The 18,366-nt window shown below is 45.6% G+C and overlaps 5 protein-coding genes across 5 annotated transcripts; 2 read left to right on the top strand and 3 right to left on the bottom strand.

Moving 5' to 3' along the window:
* Positions 1-4,055: 4,055 nt before the first annotated feature.
* Positions 4,056-4,580, bottom strand: V865_000197 (uncharacterized protein; the record flags this gene model as incomplete). The annotated part of the gene is made up of 1 exon (XM_066224029.1): positions 4,056-4,580. One exon carries the CDS (start codon positions 4,578-4,580, stop codon positions 4,056-4,058), a length of 525 nt encoding a protein of 174 aa, XP_066080126.1.
* Positions 4,581-7,019: 2,439 nt separating this feature from the next.
* V865_000196 (uncharacterized protein) lies at positions 7,020-8,510 on the top strand (the record flags this gene model as incomplete). The annotated part of the gene is made up of 7 exons (XM_066224028.1): positions 7,020-7,119; positions 7,179-7,194; positions 7,251-7,311; positions 7,372-7,465; positions 7,524-7,609; positions 7,673-7,813; positions 7,875-8,510. 7 exons carry the CDS (start codon positions 7,020-7,022, stop codon positions 8,508-8,510), a joined length of 1,134 nt encoding a protein of 377 aa, XP_066080125.1.
* Positions 8,511-9,799: 1,289 nt separating this feature from the next.
* V865_000195 (uncharacterized protein) lies at positions 9,800-10,097 on the bottom strand (the record flags this gene model as incomplete). The annotated part of the gene is made up of 2 exons (XM_066224027.1): positions 9,800-9,934; positions 9,987-10,097. 2 exons carry the CDS (start codon positions 10,095-10,097, stop codon positions 9,800-9,802), a joined length of 246 nt encoding a protein of 81 aa, XP_066080124.1.
* Positions 10,098-13,242: 3,145 nt separating this feature from the next.
* Positions 13,243-16,719, bottom strand: V865_000194 (uncharacterized protein; the record flags this gene model as incomplete). Its single annotated transcript, XM_066224026.1, has 8 exons — positions 13,243-13,844; positions 13,897-14,089; positions 14,148-14,542; positions 14,629-14,810; positions 14,861-15,137; positions 15,195-16,126; positions 16,177-16,450; positions 16,506-16,719. 8 exons carry the CDS (start codon positions 16,717-16,719, stop codon positions 13,243-13,245), a joined length of 3,069 nt encoding a protein of 1,022 aa, XP_066080123.1.
* A 516-nt stretch (positions 16,720-17,235) lies between these two features.
* On the top strand, positions 17,236-18,010 carry V865_000193 (uncharacterized protein; the record flags this gene model as incomplete). The annotated part of the gene is made up of 6 exons (XM_066224025.1): positions 17,236-17,332; positions 17,387-17,399; positions 17,447-17,510; positions 17,564-17,645; positions 17,703-17,779; positions 17,831-18,010. 6 exons carry the CDS (start codon positions 17,236-17,238, stop codon positions 18,008-18,010), a joined length of 513 nt encoding a protein of 170 aa, XP_066080122.1.
* Positions 18,011-18,366: the final 356 nt, after the last annotated feature.

Genomic DNA, 18,366 nt, shown 5'->3' with positions numbered 1-18,366 from the left:
AATGCTTCCTGAGCGCCCGGCTCGCTGCGCATACAGAGTACTCAGAGGGGACGTACACATACCATGTTTTCTCGTTCCCTACATCTTGACCCAGCAAAGACATACAGATCTCGGTTTTTGCATCTACAAGATAGACCATTCAGTTGGTGGGGATAATTTCTCTTGAGGATGTCAAAGATCCCGCTCGTGGAGTGACCGCCTTCTTACCCTCCCATACCAGCTCTCTCAGATCCCACTGCAGCTTCAACTTGACCCTCCTACGCGTTCAGTCTAACTCCTGGATCACTCACCACCTACTCTTTCCGTTACTTCTTTCTTGGTTGAGTAGACGGGACCACCAAAAGTTCTTTTTGGTTCTTTCGCGTTCGTTATGTCCCATAACGCATAACACCTGATTCTTGCCTGAGACGAGTACGATCCCTCTGTCAACGATATACAGGCCCAATGTCTACAACACCCACGTGAACGGACTCTGGACATTTACAGTGTGATCAGCATACATATCTTTAGTATCAACAAGCAAGACGAGTTCAAGATACACAGTTGAGGCTCCTCATTGAGCTACCAAGAAAACAGGCTGCTTAGCATTGCCCGAGCAAGAAGGGTGTGTGGTTAAGTCCTGACTGATGGAGAATCATGGTCGGTATAGATTTTTTGTACAGACGCATAAGTTACATCACAGCAGAATACGGGTACAGGGTCAATTGAAGCTGAAAGTCATATTGATTTAGCACCTCTTCGTCCCTCACCTTGACCTTTCAGTTTCGCTATCAAGTTGACCCAACTTGCTACCAGACGTGACCAAACTTGCCACTGTTCTAAACAGTCTTGCATACGAATTAAGGCAGACCGAGATGTGTGGGACCATGGGATAGTAGACTGTGAGATTGGCTGTTGAGATCGACCTTTGCGGCGCTCCTGCAAGATAATTACAGTGCGCTATTATACCATCAAAGAAGTATCATGAGTTACATTTAATTGACTCTCAAACATGATACGATCGCTGTACGTCTACTTACAGGATCTGTTCACGTGTAACCATCACTGTTCAATGAGTCTATTACTGTTCATCATTGTTTACGAACCCCCCTGAAAGACACTGCTCCACAGACCAGTCAATTGATACCCAAGTATCCTTACCAACAAGTCTCTGCCACAGTCCCATTCCAAATGGGCAAGTAGATGTGCTCCGAGAGGCTGATGGATCAACACTTGCGGAGATGATTGAAGGCGAATCACCTCGATGGAGTTCTGTTCGAGTTTCCGATATCAACAAACAAGCAAGGTGAGATCAAGTGCTAGAAGACCAATGGTGTCGTCTTATCTTTCTTCTATTTCAGCACGTTCAGCATCAAGTCTCGACCTCTCTCACAAAAATTGGGCGTTAACAAAGAGAGGTGGTGCAGCAGAAGGAGAAGAATCAATCTTTCCAAAAGCTGAATAAACCAGAAGTATCCACCCTTATTTCCAAGCTTTGGTCTGAATCAGATGTGCTTGAGAGCTATACTACTTGGATCGAGACCTTTGGAGCTCAGAAGAACGGTCCAGTTCACGCCCCACAGTCCTTCCATTTGCTGATAATCTCTTACCCATTTCGCCCAACAGGAATCGTCAGACCGGCAATGAATTCCTTCCTTCCTTGTCTCATCGATTCACTGAAGCACGTTGCTGTTTTTTCTTTCCATCGAAGATCACCGCTGATAATCTATTGTGATTTCGAAGTAAGTGTGTCCTTTCCTTCCTTGAACATGTTTTGTGCATTCTTCTGGATCATTCCCTCAATTACGCATTCTTCTGTTTCTTTTTCCTTTTATTTTTCCTTTTCCGTTTTCTTCTCCTTGCCCATGTACGAACAACAACATACATACCTTCTGTCCATTCTCAGGCCTAAATCGATCATCCCTGCCCTATCCCATACACAGGTATCACATACGATGGCACCTAAACGAGGAAAAGCCGACCGAACTGGTTCAAGACGGGATGATAGCGAGGTAGGTGTTCGGCTTGTTGCTTATACTCTTCATCTGTTAAATGACGCTATAAATATGGGGATATGATACCCCAATACCTGAACTCGATGAGGACTCGGGGTGTTACGATCTTCACCTAATACACCACATGATGTATTTCAGCACCGCCGATGTCCTCTTCCAAAAGGGCACTCAGTTTATTTGGTCTTTCACTGATTTAATCAGCATGCTTTCCTTGACCATGGGTCCCAAATGGAGCGATTTCAGGAACCAATTCAATACCATAGTCTAATATGCTCATCTGTAAGTTCACATCGGACTAAACAACCTTAGCTACGCTGACTGCTCTCTACTTTCAAGGTACCCTCAATGTGTGGTCCCAATTTCTCAGGCTTACCTCGATGCTCTGAAAGCCGAGAAAAGAGGTCATCGGGTTGATGTCATCTGGCATCAGCGTTACGAATATCCCAAATTATTTGAGGAAGTTAAAACTGCCGAACGTAAGATATCCCTCGCCATCCTTCTGCCAATCCAACTTAATCCCTCGGACGAGATCAGGTACAACAATAACAACCCAGAGATATGAGTCAAACCCAACCAAGTTGTTTCGGTGGAAGAGGATAGAATGTTGTTGCTTGAAGCAAGAATGGTAAGCTGCCTGTTCCAGAATAACATACTGAGCTAATATGTTACTCAGCTACTCAAATTCAATCCGCTCCATTATCAAGACAAATCCTCTGTCGAGCATATACCCACCAATCTTTTGCCACACAATAGCAGCAACGGTAATTCTCTCCGCGTATGATGTGAACTTATTGTCCCGCTAGGAGAACTCTTCGGTGCTTGTTTTGAAGGGATTTGTTGTGTTACCATTTGCTACATGGTGACACGAAAGATCCTGCAAAGTGATGGTGAAAGAGGTCGCGATACCACAATCCCAGCTGCTTCTACTGCGAAAGGTCTATATTGGAGGGTTTCAATTTATGCTCATTCATACATCTACGACCTACACAAACAGTTGATATACCTGTCGCGGACTTTGACGGAGAGACAGGGATACGAATCGGGATCAAGTGGTCCATCGTTCTTTTCAGCGGAGTAGTACTCGATTATGACCGAATACCTGGACAACGATTTATATGTATCAGCGTAGTGTGTAGTTTGACATGGCAAGGAAGAGAGTACTTACTCAGAAAGATGAGAAAAGATGGCATCACATTCTCCTACCGCTTCCTCAGCGACCAGGCGCCGCTTAGACGATGCGCGAGAGTACCAATCGATGAAAGGTAGTTGGATAATCACCGCCAATGAGCAACAAGTAAGTTCGCATGGTACTCCATAACTGCCAGTGCTTTAGTATGTGTGCGTCGACGTCAGGATCGAATTCTTCGGACAGAGGGTGGGGACGACGATTGAGATCAGCCCAGCTGCATTGAGGAGAAAAATAGCAATAAAGGCTGGCTTACAACGACGGGTACATCAAATCCCCAGTGATCCCATGCCGGAAGCACACAATGTGGATTGAGTGGGCATAGTGATCACTGCGAAGGAAGTAAAAGACAATCAGCTATTTGACTTGAGACAGATAAGGTCATTAGGGAGGTATAGACCTGTCGAAAGGTAGGTGATATGGATGGGAGTTATCGATAAGACATATGTTATGAGTTATGAACGTCGAGGAAGATTACTTACATTCTCAATGATGTGTGGATATGATATAACTTGATCGAGATATAAGACAGGATGTCGAGAGGTCGAGGAAGATCAAAATGATGTGGAGGAAGGTGTTGAACATTGAAAGTGGAGGTAACCTCTGTGGTCCAAGAGTTACCCAAACCTTGGAAACAGCACGTGTTGGTTACTAGATTAGTATTCAGTGTCTGAGCTTCTATTCACCCTAACATGAATCTTTCTAAAACACATCGCCGAATCTCATTCAATCATGTAATCGTTCTATCATAGAGAGGAAGACGCAAGGGAAAAAGAGCATATGAGCATGACATCTGTGAAGATGGTTCCTCAGTGAGGTTCTCTTTAGACTAAAATCGTATTTCAACTCACGCGATGACCAATGCATTGTGAATATCATTCTGCATCGACCTGAATCTCATCACCTTCATTATGGTGACCATCATTTTCGTTGACCACTTCCGTACCAGCGAAGGGGATTGCGTCATCTTCATCCCCATTAGAACCATTACCATCGGAACCGTTATCATCATCAGAAGCGGAATCACCATCGAATTTGTAATATGAATCGGAATCGCTATCATCTTGATCGGTTGGTTTATAATCGAATTCATTCTCGTAACGCCTTTCACCTCGTCTCAGCCTCCTACAACTCCCTTTGAGATTATCAATTAGATCTCCGATCGGATCTTTCATTTGTCCAGCTCGATTGACTGCTCTCATCATCTTCCACTGTTTCTTCTCCATCGCGTGAATCTGACCTGCCGTTCCTACCCGAGAAAGCATCATACAAAGAGCGCCAAAAGTGTTATTTTCTCTTGATAAGTGACCTTCGAAGTATTCACGATTACGGATCTTCTTGATACCTGATTGACCGCTGGGGGTGTCTTGCTTGAGGTTGTATAGGCAGAAAGGGGACATGTTGTAGCTGAAAGTATTGCACGACAGACATCCAGACTGATCTTTTCCAAAAGTCAAACCTCCATACACCATCTTCCTTAATGTACCTCGGCCATTGTGAAGAGCATCGATTGGTTTTAGATGACGAGTGGTAGGTTCATGGATGTTGGGAAGATGGTAGAAATTGAAGGGATATATACCTGCATCGAGCATACATGGGAATCACTCCCGTTCCAATCAGCATCTGCAGGACATCGCCGAGCATAACGAGGGGCTGAGGATCAAGACGCTCACTTACGATGGTCTAGTATCCGGTCCTTTCCCATTTGGTTGTACCAAGTGCAGAGCCTACTCTTATATCTGCAACACCTTTATCCTCTATAAACTGGACAAGGATGATCCGAGTAGACCCTATGGTTACACAGCCTTATTCGACGGTAAAAGGATCTTCAAGTATTGGGAAGAGGAAAACTATTCATTCTCCGCTGTATGTTTAATGGCAGCTCAAATAGGTGAAAAAGATCAAATTCACGCCTTGGGGCATCCTCAATGGTTGTTGATTCCTGAACTCCTCGAGGCTGACTTAATGTCGGTTGGCTGCGTCGTCCAAGGTCAGGCGTGTGTCAAGAACCTTGCGTCTGCCGCAGGCAGACAGGCAAGGCAATGGTGTGATATGCACGCCAGTCCGAGAAGTCTTGTAGCTGGAACCGAGGATCCCGTAAGGGATCCGAGGGGCCTGCGGAGAGGCTTCGAGGGCGGCGTGCCCGCCTTCGACACAACGGATCAAGTCCAGTTCGAGACCAAACTAAAGCGCTCAAGTCGGAGACCGGATCGGATAGTGGTTATGACCGTTGCAGCGCGGTCGTTCTAATATCCCAGCCTGCAATCCGTTAATGATACGAGGGTATGGTGGCACTATATGAGATAAGGTTAAAGTCGTTCGTTGACCGTCAAAAAGCTGGCTGACATCGATTTATCTTGGATTTCCGCCTCCACTTGAATCTTTTACACTCCTCCACCTCCGGGCTGAGGGAGGGGGATACGTGGCATTTTTGCAAAAGACCTCCAGGACAAAAAGTGGGAAAAAAGTTGAAAAAAGGAAGTTCCAATCGACCGAAGTGAGATTCGAACTCACGAGCCTCACGGCATTGCCTTTCGAATCTCGAACTAGCAAAGCAACGGAATAACCACTATCCGATCCGGTCTCCGACTTGAGCGCTTTAGTTTGGTCTTGAACTGGACTTGATCCGTTGTGTCGAAGGCGGGCTATCGTTGAATTTTTCACCACCAAACCAATTTTTCAGGATAAAGTTTGAGTGAAGGCGGGCGCCACCGCCGTGATAATTTTGAACCCTGGAAGTGTTTCGCACGCGTCTAACTGCAAGTAGATGACAAGAATTCTAAGATTGATGCATACAAGTACTTTGTAAGTGCTCCACAAATTGATTAATCGATTTTCATATTCCAGGTCATTCATGATCCCTATGACCCTTATCAGAGCAGCCTGCGACTGTATCACTCACACCAAGGAGAGGGAAAGCAGGACAATGGCTGGCTTGCGCCAGCCCAAACAAGCTTCGATAGCGCGACTAACCAAACTTACATCTTTTCCAAGCAGCGTCATTCCTCATAAAACAACAAGAATGAAAGTGCGGACGTTCGTTGTGATGGATAATCTCTCGATCAAAGATATCTTAGGCCTTCAAGATAAGAAATGGGACTCTGATCGAGATTGGTGGATCCCTAAGGATCAGTACGTATCTGCGCCCAATGATATATGTGAAGTCCTCTCATGTCCTTTTCCCTTTACTTCAACAATCTTCGTCCTTTCTCCTCACTACTCGACCTGTTTATTTATATTAACACAAATGCAGACTGCATTTGCCGGACCGGAGAATCTTGGCGATAAAACACGCTGAACAATCGTAAATTCATTGCATAGATCATTCCCTACTGTTGGGCGAGAAGGAACAAGGAAGAATCTACAAGAGCATAGAAATATGCTAATATTGGATGGGGACGATGGGCTTTGGGGCCTTGATGGAACGTGTTGATCGATTGTGCCGGATGAATATGGAGTATGGAGACGCGAGTGCTGACAGCTTGGAGGTAATGTCCGATACAGAAGGATCTTTGGCAATGGTAGCGTGAAGGAGAACGAACTGGAAAAGGTGAAGAAAAGTATCAAATTCATCCAGACTTGAGGATACACGGTCATACAAGTTAGTCATTGATGGACCGTGCTGAGTCAGTAGAATTTGGTGGCACTCAAGCATCGACAGTAGAGCATTGACCCCTTCGGAGATATGAGATATGGCAGTTGGTCTGATGGACACCAGTTACAGAAGATAACATCGGATAGATGATGAGAAGGATCTCAAGTTTCTTTCCAACCTTTTCTCCGCTAATCCAGCTACCATACAACGACCTATCGCATCGAGTAATATCATTCGCAACACCATGGATAAACGACAAGTCAACCAAGCCGACGAGGAATGGTCCATACTTGAAGCAACCGCCAGAAGTTATGGGAGAAGGATACATAACGTCAAAGGTGATGGTGAGCACCTGCTTCTACTTGTTCTCCACCCTCATAGCCAGAGCTGACGGGACCTGCAGGAAGCTGTTTCTATCAGTAAGTCTATTGCCTTGTCACCTTTTCACCGTATTGACCGTGTCGAGAAACACCAGCGCAATATCATATGGGTTGACGGAAGATGAGGACATGATGAGCGATCATTTGAGGGAGAGGGTAGGTGTATTTCGTACCTGCGAGAAGCGTTCATTGACGGTGGTCTGCGATCCATTGTAGAACTGTAATCGGATGATGTCGAAGGCACTGGAAGATAGAGCTATTCGTGAGATTTTAGATGATGAGATGATAGAGAAACATAGGACGAAAGCTCGTAATTATGATTTCTCCTGAACTCACGTCAGCGCATCGCTCATACATTATGGGAACAGAAGGACATGCTGAAGCGGAAGACAGTTGGATCCGAACTATGTCTGAGGAGATTAGATCGAATATCATGGTTGTTCTAGTCAATACGGTAAGTCTGGATCATCTGATGCGTCTTGGTAATGTGGAAGACCTAACATTCGATGCAATTTAGCGATCCCGCTCAACGTTCCACCAGGTATTCACCACCACCCCAATCATCCCAGGTGCTATGCCACCCCTCATCGTGCTTGGCTTGCTGATGACTAGCAACCATTTCGTGGTGTTAGAACGACAACCTGGGAAAGGAAACGTTGTACGTGGTGATTGTTGTGTGTTCAATAACTCACCATGGCTGACCCGCACTTCTCGTCTAGAACTACAGCATCGATCCCACTCAATTCCCCGACTTTACCTCATCGCTTCCTCCTCTCACAATCGCTGATATTCCTGATATCCCAACTCCTTCCACAGGCGAGCAACATGAAAAAGAAATCTTTCAAAGAACAGAAGTGGTGATGGAAGATAATGAAGGTGTTTTGGAAGAGGATGGTGATTCTGGTCCTATTTTAGAGCTGTTACCATTCTGGCCATGTCCATCTCCTGGGTGTGGTGCTATGTTCCACAATCCGACCGATCTCGCCGAACACCTATCGAATCATGATGACAGCTCTCTTGGTGTGTGTGTCAAATGGTTCCGACGAGAAAGAGATGTCATCACTCACGCCAAAACACATAATCTGAAGAAGGCGATCCGTTGTCCAGCTAGACTTAACAATGGAACCGTCTGTGGAAACCTCTTCGCCAACGCTACCCAAGTGAAGAATCATGTCAAGACATTCAAACGTCACTCCGAGCTACGACCTATACGATTCGCGTGTCCAAGGTGTGATAGGACATTCGGCGTGAAGGTCAATCTGGCTCGGCACATCCAACAACATGAACTAGGTCGGGTTCCGTGCAATCAAGGGTATGGAGAGACCTTTGCCGCTTATCATATCATGATTGAATGAAAACTTCAGGCTACGAATGCAACCGACATGCCGAATATCAAGCAGTATGTGAAGCAAGGATCGCATTTTCTGGCTCAAATGATCGATGTCATTTCAAGGTTGATTCGCATCATGTCCATCAAGATCATATAGCATACGAGAAGGAAAAGTGGGAAATATCTTCCTGTTGATGGATAATGTGACTCAAGGGAGTTGATTCCTGAACCTAAAGATGTGGAAGTGGGAGATCTTTCAGAGCTGACTGGACTGCAGAACACAAAGGGGTAGCCCGGCCCATCCCTCATCTTCTTTGGATTCTGCGTCTCCGTTTATCATGCTCACACACCTACATCTCTAGAAGTACATACTACATTCTAGGTGTGCCGTGGACTAGGTTTTCAGACTATATCGCGTAGCTCGTGGGACAGGTGACCCAGTGGCTTCCTCTCAATCATACATAGGAAGGAAGAGGAGGATGACGACAGAAGACAAGCTGGTTGTCTATGACTGGTCTACTAGGTTCATATCTCTTTTTTCTACGCACCGGCATGGATCTGACTACTTCCATGTATACATTCCTCGACCTTCCTGATGAAAAACACAGAAACATAGCGCTGCATCTGGGATTTCCCTATCAACCAAACATCCAGGAGTCATCTTTCCTCTTCGACCTTGTACGATGATCAATCCGCCATCTTCTCTTGATTATCAACTCAGCCTGATTCTCCAGCTTGCCCTGACTAATCATATCATATCGAAAATCCAACATCGAATGTATTACATTGTATTCGTTATTTCTATACAGACTTTAATTGTTGATCAGCGCGAAGTATCAAGACCCCCTGGTAAAATTATTTACCTGACCAATTTCGGATGACAATCCGCCGACTACCTATGAGTAGATGATTGAAACGACTTACAGGCTTATTCCTTGTTCCTCAGCAGCAACGGGAGACTTGTCCATCTGGTTGATTACCCGATCAGTCCAAGGGGTCTTCCCGGGTAAGAGTAGCGGATTACTGATGACCATCGTCATCACCATACTCATCTTAGTACTTTTGGTACAGCTGGCAGTCGGTATGGAGAGCTTCGTCTGAACCAGCAATCTTGGTGATGTTGATCAAAGCGATATATGGGCTCCAAACATCGGAATGACAGTAAAGTATATCCTTCCAATGATCACCTTCCATTCCAGCAGCAGAAGGAATGGTTTCCCTCCACAGCGTGTACCACCACGTTGGAGAACTTTTCATACTACCATGTTGTAAGACGTGGTGCAGCGCAAGCCTTCAAAACAAGAACCGGTATTCTTATTTGGCAGTTTGAAAAGTGGACAACCGAAGACTTTGACGAGAGAACCGTTGCTGCCATTCTCGGGTATAAGGTTGGTGGACAGGTGTGAACGGACCGGAGAAGTCTTTAGGTACGGGGTCCACAGGAGAGAGCTATTTATGAAAAGTTAGCAAAGTACTTATCTGTATATTCTACTTACTTTACCACTATCGCGGCGTCTTGCACGACGGTGATGTTTTGAACGGGTTCAACACTAATCGAGGTATTCTTCACTCCATACCCGGCTCGATCCCAATCGTTAAGATGCTTGGGCATGACCAAAGGCAAGGCTACTATCTTATCTCCAATCATAACCTCTTCCAAAGCACGAGGAAACGGGTAATTCTGATCGCAAATGACGCTAGTTAACCAAATGTTGACATTTGGCGGTAGTGAGAGCTGCTAGATGGTCCGCCGTGATAGCCTTGACAACAGTGGGATATCTACAAAGGTCAGATCTACTTCTCAGAACTTCCGTCAGCAGGCTGAAAGGTGTTTTGATCCCACCAGATCGCCCCCTTTATCTTTCCTGCTCGCCCTTATCTCTACGCTCCACACAGGGCCGCTCACTTCGACACAAGATGTGAACGGCCTGCCGATCATCCTCGAACTTAGGGTTTCAGAAATTCTCTTCGTAAGGATTGATTGGACCAGTATGTACTCTTGATATCTTCATACAATGTACTCACAACACGATACTATGTGAGGAATGAATGTTGTCACTGCTCCAAAATGATGTGCAAATCACTCTTATATGAAAGTAAAAACTACGTCTTGTTAGGAACTGCTTGAGAGGCGCTTCCATACCAAGAGAGGGAGTTCTTAGACTATTCCATATAACGCATGGATGAAGAGAATCATACAAGAGGTATATGGAGATGTGTAACATCCTGACCCACGACATATTTCCGGGCATCTCAAGTCCTTTTCAACGCCACTAATAGCACCATTTTAGATTGATAGCTTTAGCCCATTCTGGCACAGAATTCAGAGAGAGATTTGGTGCCACTCTCAACAATATTCAACAATATCGATGAGTAATTCATCACTTCCTTGCCATATCAAACCCCACTGGGATATATGAATTGACTTCTACTGTAGGCATGATATAGTATTACATGACACGCGGCAACCGTACCCGGTTCTGACAAATCATTTCAACTTTGTTCATTCAACTTCTACAATGGACCTTGGACTATCAGGATGTTAGATAGATATATCCTCTCTAATTTCGTATTCATTCTGTTTCCCCTCATGAATTCTCAATTGTCGTCTCGTCTTACTATCATTTGATATCACGATATCACTCTGCACTTTAGTATCCCATCAAGGCTACAACCGTCTTTTGTCCCCTTGGAAGTCTACCTATCTAGATGATTACTTCGTTCCTTTAGCTGGATATTGTTCAAGTCTCAGCGATATTGTGGTTAGTCCAACGATCCCGTTGATCACCCAACAATCTCGTTGGTCTAACTAATACTTCCGTTAGATCGTTGTATCTTTTGTCGTCCTCCTACCATCTGCTTGCCTATCTAGGCTGTCTCCTATATGATTAAGGCCGTTTACTGAGGCTTAGTGAGACCATCGTGCAGGTGATGTGTGGCATCCTAAGCTGACATATACACGGGTATCTCGAATCATATACAATGCCACCAATGTCACCATTTTAGATTGATACTTTGAGCCTAATATAGCAAAGGCCTGTGGATTTAAGACTTAGAGAGGGATTTGATGCCAAATCCATTGTCAATAATATCGACAAGTGAGCAGCCATTTCTCATGCCATGTCAGACCCTACGGCTACACATTAATCAATTCCCAGGTATGATATTGTACTTCTTCACCGAGCAGTACGGTGCTCGATCTGCATCACTGATTTTGGTTTCAGATGACTATCGACTTCAAGAGGATATCATATTTCCCGAATGTCTTCAACATGAAGGAGATTCCTTTCCATTCATTTGACTTCGACGCCTTCCCTCTCAGCCATTGACTGTACTCGCCCGTCAATCAGTCACCGAAGGACCACCAAGATGGACAACAAATCAGATAGGAATTTGTATCTACTGGTGGAGGGCTGTGAGTGTAGAATCATAACATTCTACTATTTGCTATATTCTGGTATACCCAACGACCTTCGGATTCCGCAAGAGCAATCTCGCAAGCAAAGATCTCCATCTCGAAAAAGTAAAAACACTCATTGCCCGTCCAATCAGAGACCTCTTGCATCTCTAATTCGTAATCTGCTCAGATGTCTGAGGCTGCTGGTCGATCTTGAAAACTTTCGCTTACTTGTCTGACCATAAAATTGTCTACCCTTGTTCGGACTTTGGCATCTGAAGGATGTTTCAATCAAGATGACGCAGACCGGAATGAAGTTGAAGAAAATCACCTTCAGTGCCTCACATTGGCATCAGTGGCGCAGTGAGGTAATAAGAATAGCAATGGAGGAGATACGGAAGGCTGCTAACCATCGGAAAAGCGCCCATTGCTTGTAGTTGAAAGGCTAAGTCGTTCAAGAAGCTTGTCGAATGGTAAGAAAAAGCCTCCAGTTTGCGGTCGCCTCTCGGCGGGAACATCAGCGGTCACCTCCTTACTGACTGCCAGTGCTGAAATACTGCTTGACCAGGTATTCTTCATCAGTATGATCTCGTTTGACTTCTTTCTAGGATTGTTTCTTCGTCTTGCTCATTCTCTATGGATGAGGCTATTCGGCTCATGGTAGTAGAGCTGGATTCCTGAGCCTAAGTCAACCATCATCTTTTGATCCATGATGAATCTCTCTTGCTTCGTGATAATTTGATGAGAATGATCGCTGGGTGCTAATTTTTGGTGCAATACATAGTAAATCGAGTCAATAATAATGGTGGATCCCCTCATACATATAACCTAATCTTATGCAATTGCAAGTATAATGGACATGCATCACTGTATGATTTCGAAATCAACCAGGAGTTTCTGGTGGACGGTAAGCGAACTTCAAGGCGGCAGCATGATGTGAGTACATGAGACGAGACTCATGTGGATGAGACTCAAGCTCCTTTTTCAGTATGTCTGAGTTTAGGACAATCCGATCGCATAAAGCACGTCCTAGATCATTCATATTCCAATGGCAGACCTCCATCTATCTGACTGAGTCCCCAATTTGCTTATATATCCTACCCATCGTGCATCGACGTTGTTCGGATCTTTTCAACGACATCAAGAGGTGGTTCATGTAGTTACCTACTCCAGTGAGCTTAATCGATTTCACCGTTGTCCTGATCCATCATTATCTTCTTGCAAAATTCGGCGGTGCTCTAACAACTCAGGGTATCAACTTGAACTGTATACAAGGCAACGGGTTTGCGACCGATCTAGAACAGCGCTGCGCGACCGCCAAAACAGACATTCATACATTGGTACAATCACTGCCATAAATCTATTCAGCATCAGTTTTGGCTGATTTTCCTAAGAAGAATTTGACACATCGTTCACTACCTTTGCCAATGTGTGTCCTGCGCCCATTGATAGATGTGGATACCTCCCCACAAAAGGGGCATGCTATCTCGATAGTCGTATTGGTGTGCTGGCATCTAATATCGATATGATCAGTGAGAGCGGACTTTGTTCTGAAAGCCTTGTCGCAAGTAGGGTATGGACAAGCGAATGATTGCGTCTCCGATTGAACACCTGAAGTCGCCATTTCTACACCTCGTGTAGTCGAGCTCTCTTCCGCAGATTCCGATCGTTGTTGTCCTTGAGGAGCTAGATCGTGATGCATCTTCTTGATATGCTTTACGATCTCGGTGCTGATCGAGGTCTTGAAAGAATCGCACCTGTTACATTCGAACTGGGGCTTTGCTTTGTGATGTGCCATGTGGTGTTCGGTCATGAGAGACACACTGGATAATGACAAATTGCAGAATCTACATTTATATGGTCGAGCACACCAGCCACGTCTATCGGAACCACTATGATCCTCGTTCGGGGTTATGTCTTCGGTGTCTAGAAAGGCGAGCCATTGAACGTTCCCTCTCGAAGCTGGATGAGGTTGATGAGCTCAGACATACTCATTCAGCATGCGCAGACTCACCTCGCTGATCCACTCTGGCTGCTAGAGCTTCTTCTGATTGCACCTTGGCTTTCGCGCTTTGAAGTCGGGAGATTGGCAAAAGGACAAGATGGTTAAAGCTTCGGTCTGAAGAGGTAACGGAAGTTCCGACTGCGGCGCCTTGCATCGGGACGCCCCATGTTTTGTGGTCTTCCGATATCGATGAGATCCAATGCTATGAAGTTCAGGTCAGATTTTTCTCGAGGTCCCGCAAAGTCAGTTTCGTAGCTTACTTGCAGAGCCTTGGCATATATTTCTTCTCTTGATTCTTTGGAGAAAGAGGCTGCGCCAATCCGTTGTTTATCTAGCCAGTCCAATGCCGATAGCGCCCCGCGGATGTTGGACGAGCTACTTTCAGCTTTCGTCCATCCTTCTTCCAGTGATATCCCTGCGACAACCTGTAGAAGCCGCTCGGAAGAAGTAAGGCAATTCTTCTCTTTAAGAATGCGGTTCATCAGCGCGATGAACTCCATTTTCGAATTTATAGTACTGAGCTGATCGAGGAAGTTGAGCTGCGCATCTTGATCGCCTATCTGCCGAACCGACTCAGAATCTTCAGTGCGCATGTTCATAGTAAGATCGCATGTTGTCGTTCGAGTGTTCGATAGCGTGGAATTAGGTCTAGAGGCTATTACCCAGCTTCAGCTCAATGCATTTACGAGTTGGATCGCACCGTAACGTGCCATGGATGTGGACCCAGTCCACAAGACCTACCAACAGCCAGGACCGGGAATGCCTTGATAGAACCAATGAACGTGGGATACGAGGGGATTTCGCTACCTCTGGTATTCTCACTCATGAGCGTTGAAACCCAATCCACCTGTCCTCCTCTGAATGTGGTGACAGCTCGAAGTGCCAAATGATTGTCAAGGTAAGGATGAGGACAAAGAATTACCCTGAAAATAGTGTAGTAAACTCAGACTGTGTCATCCTGCATACAACTTACTTGAGCTTGGTGTGGCCTGATCGAGGAGAAAACACTGAATCTCGGTAAGGGGAAGTCAGTCTGAAGCTCCCGACATATTGATCATCATCCGACCCAGGGCTGAGAGGGATAAGTCTGAGATATTGATTCCTGATCTGAGTAAAGCACCATATCCCACGGAATCGAGGTGTACCATCTTGGGGATCCGGAACGACCTTAATGTCGAACGCTTCATTCAGTCTGACTGAGTAGAATCCATTTTTAGATGATTCTTTCAGATATGCATCGAAAGGGCCACCTGACGAGGAGTCCCACATTTGTCAGCACCGTCAGCCGCTGAGAATAGGCCACTAACCAGAGTACCCGCTTCGTACAAGCAGGTCAAGAGTCGATATATCGTGCGGATCAACGAAAAGGTTCTCCTTCGCTAACAGGCCAAGCAAGGTTTCTTGTAGGTTGTGCACGTCGAATCTGGTTTTTGCATCTCCAAGAGCAGCCACATTCATATTTGCTGCTCCTTCTAAAAGTCCAAACAGTCCGCATTCACTGACTCCCCGAGCCTCTGAAGAAGAACACCCTAGTATTCTCTCAATTTCCCTATATTGTAGTATAACATAATACCTCGCGTTCTGCTTTCCCTGAGCTGAGTATAATAACTCTATCCACGTACGAGGTGGTTTGGTTTCTTCACGATGGATATCTCTCGCTAATTGATTGAGCTCTTCTATTTCAAGAGCGAGTCTTTTTCGGGCGACTTGCTTGTAGATTCCGCTTTGGTTGATCGAGATTTCGGTTTCGTTGTAATCAATCTTCAAGACATTCTGGATGAATGACTGAGCTCTTTCATCCAAGCATGGCTCTCGAGTCAACAGAGGAGGAAGACGAGCGCGGGTGATTGCATTTCTGGAGGGGCGTTCGTGAACAAGATTCCGGACTTTTCTTGTTGATATGGTGAAGAATTTCACATAACAGATACCCATTTGCTTGTTCCAGACTTCTCCATCAGTATGGCTTATGCGCTTTGTCAGCATGCCAGCTCGATCCCAGAAAGCCTCTGGATTTGTGGTGTAGGGTGCCAAAACCAAAAGCTGCAGCCTTCGGGTATCCATGTCTCTTAAGCCAAGCGCTTGGGTCATAGCTTCGGCATACAATTTGGCCTTCGTTAAGGAATAGCCATTCTTCATGACGTAGGCTCGTACCATCTTCTTGTGAAGGGCTTCTAAACATTCTTCTGACGTGTGATAATGCTCGAGAGGCATATTCGGGATGTGTGTGTAAGCGAGGGAACTAAACTTTGGATCAGTCAGGCGAAGCACTTTGAGGTACTGAACACTCACAATGCCTTCAGCGACCTTCGCATATATCCATAGTATTCGGTAACTTTTGGATCCGTCAGATCATCGTTGATGGGTAACGTATTTTGTAGGGAATGCAGGAAATCTTCGTGGTCAGACGCTGATTCTGCTTTGTTTGCCGCGTCACCGATGAAGCCACCGACAGTCTGCTCAAATGATTTGTCAAAGTGGGCATTGCCGTTGGAAGCTTCCATAAATTTGAAAGGTTGGTTGAGTGCGTGTCGAGCGCTGGGCACCACTGCCACCTCGCAGCTTTCTGGACGAAAAATAATCAACGAATGAACCTCAAGTTGAGTATGTGCTGAACTCACCTATTATCTCACTCGTTCTGGAGTCATTGACCCACAATGTGTCCTGATTAACAAGTTTATCTCGTAGCATGCTGACTGTCTCGAACCATGTCCAAGTATAATGGTCATTGACACTTTCTTTCGTCAACGGACCTAACGCAGCTTCTATTGATCTCCATGCTAATACTGAGGGTAGAGATCTATTTTCGAGCTTCGCGCTATACGATCCATCCATATCTTTATTTTCCGCTAAGCTTGCAAGTTCTCGCTGGACGTGAAGGGTAAGAGCACCGTGAATATGATGGGCGACTGAGAAAAAGTCAACGTTGTCATTGAAAACTTCGTGTAAATGGCGGATTGTACGAGGAGCATGTATGCTGTTGATGGCGTGAATGAGGTGCCTGATGCTGTTGTCCCACATATCCGCGGGAAGGATGTAACGGTTGATATCAAGCATAGCTCTTCGATTTGTCTTACTGTATTATGACATTCGAAGGGAGATATTGTAAATTTGGTATTGATAATCGGTATATATTGGTTTGGCAGGATGAAGGTCATTTCCACGTATGCACAGCCGGAAGGAGAATATAGGGGCTAACACAACAAATACTGTTTCACTAACGAAGGTGTGTCTGTGTGTCTACCAGATGACCCTGAAGAGGAATACGACTGGTCGCACAACGTATCCAGTCAATTTCCATCATTGCCAACACGTCTTCTTCCAGTCTCCCTACCGTATGAAAATCACAACATGGGTGAGGGTCATATCATCACTACACAGCCTTTGCTGCACGCGGCTGCTGATCGGATCGACCACACCTTGGTAGACTTTGATGGTTCGCCAGCGGGTGAGTATTGGCAGGGTCGGGTGCTGGGAAACTACTGACACCTGTTACGCATAGATTCGCTTTTCCGGTGGGTAAGGCCATTCAGATCGATGATCAGTGCTGAAGCTTGTTCAGTTGTGTTTGGCAGGGCCTGATAGCGTATAGTAGTGAAGACATCATAGCGAATCTCAAAAAAGCAGTAAGCAAGGTTTTCCTCAAGATACGAATCAGCTACTAATGATGGAGGCATAGACTATCAAGAACCTACGCGATGTTTATATTCATCCACTAAGACCCGATGAGTGGCCGGAGCCGAGCGAGTCGACCGAATTAGGTGAGTTTGTAACTAGATCATCTCGCTCCGAGTACTGATTGAAGCAATAAGTTACAGAACCTCCACACTCCGATCAAGTATTGCAGGTGGTCGCTGGCGTCACGCGCGTGCACCTCATCCTTATAAGCACAATTGTGAGTAGACAGATAGAGTGTCTGATATATGTACCTGATCTGCCAGCGCAGGGAGCGACCGATACCACCACGGGATGCATCACCAGCGCGTATTACGCTTTTGGGGATTTTGAAGAAACTCCCTCAATGGCCATAGGGTATTGTCATAGGGAGAAGAGACATTATCTGTTACGACCCTCTGCAGTGAGTTGTCTGAAACATAGCCTTTCCTTTGATCAGGACAATTTCTAACTATGCTACTAGTCAAAATCCATACATCCTTCCAGCTTACTCGATCGCTCAAGCATCATCTTCCCTTGTCCGCAGTATTATGTCGATACAGAGCCATACGCTGCCATCCTGCGTCACCGCATTATCCCTTACATCCATCCTCCCAACAGCCTCGTTCGTCAGCCTGCCCAAGATCTCGGCAGTCCGGCAGAGTCCGGGTTTGATCCATATAGCTGTGAGCATGACGATGTCATCGCGGATCAGACAGCTCCAGCCACTTCACTCATGCCAAGTGGTAACGAACTTGACAGTCTAATTCCAGTCGGGAACTCACCAAGTGTGATAGACTACAGCAACCCAAATGCCATCTGGATATG

This window comes from Kwoniella europaea, chromosome 1, assembly GCF_036810445.1.
Source record: "Kwoniella europaea PYCC6329 chromosome 1, complete sequence".
Classification (NCBI taxonomy): Eukaryota; Fungi; Basidiomycota; class Tremellomycetes; order Tremellales; family Cryptococcaceae; genus Kwoniella; species Kwoniella europaea.
Note: the sequence above shows the minus strand (reverse complement) of the source record. Positions and strands in the feature narration are given on the sequence as shown.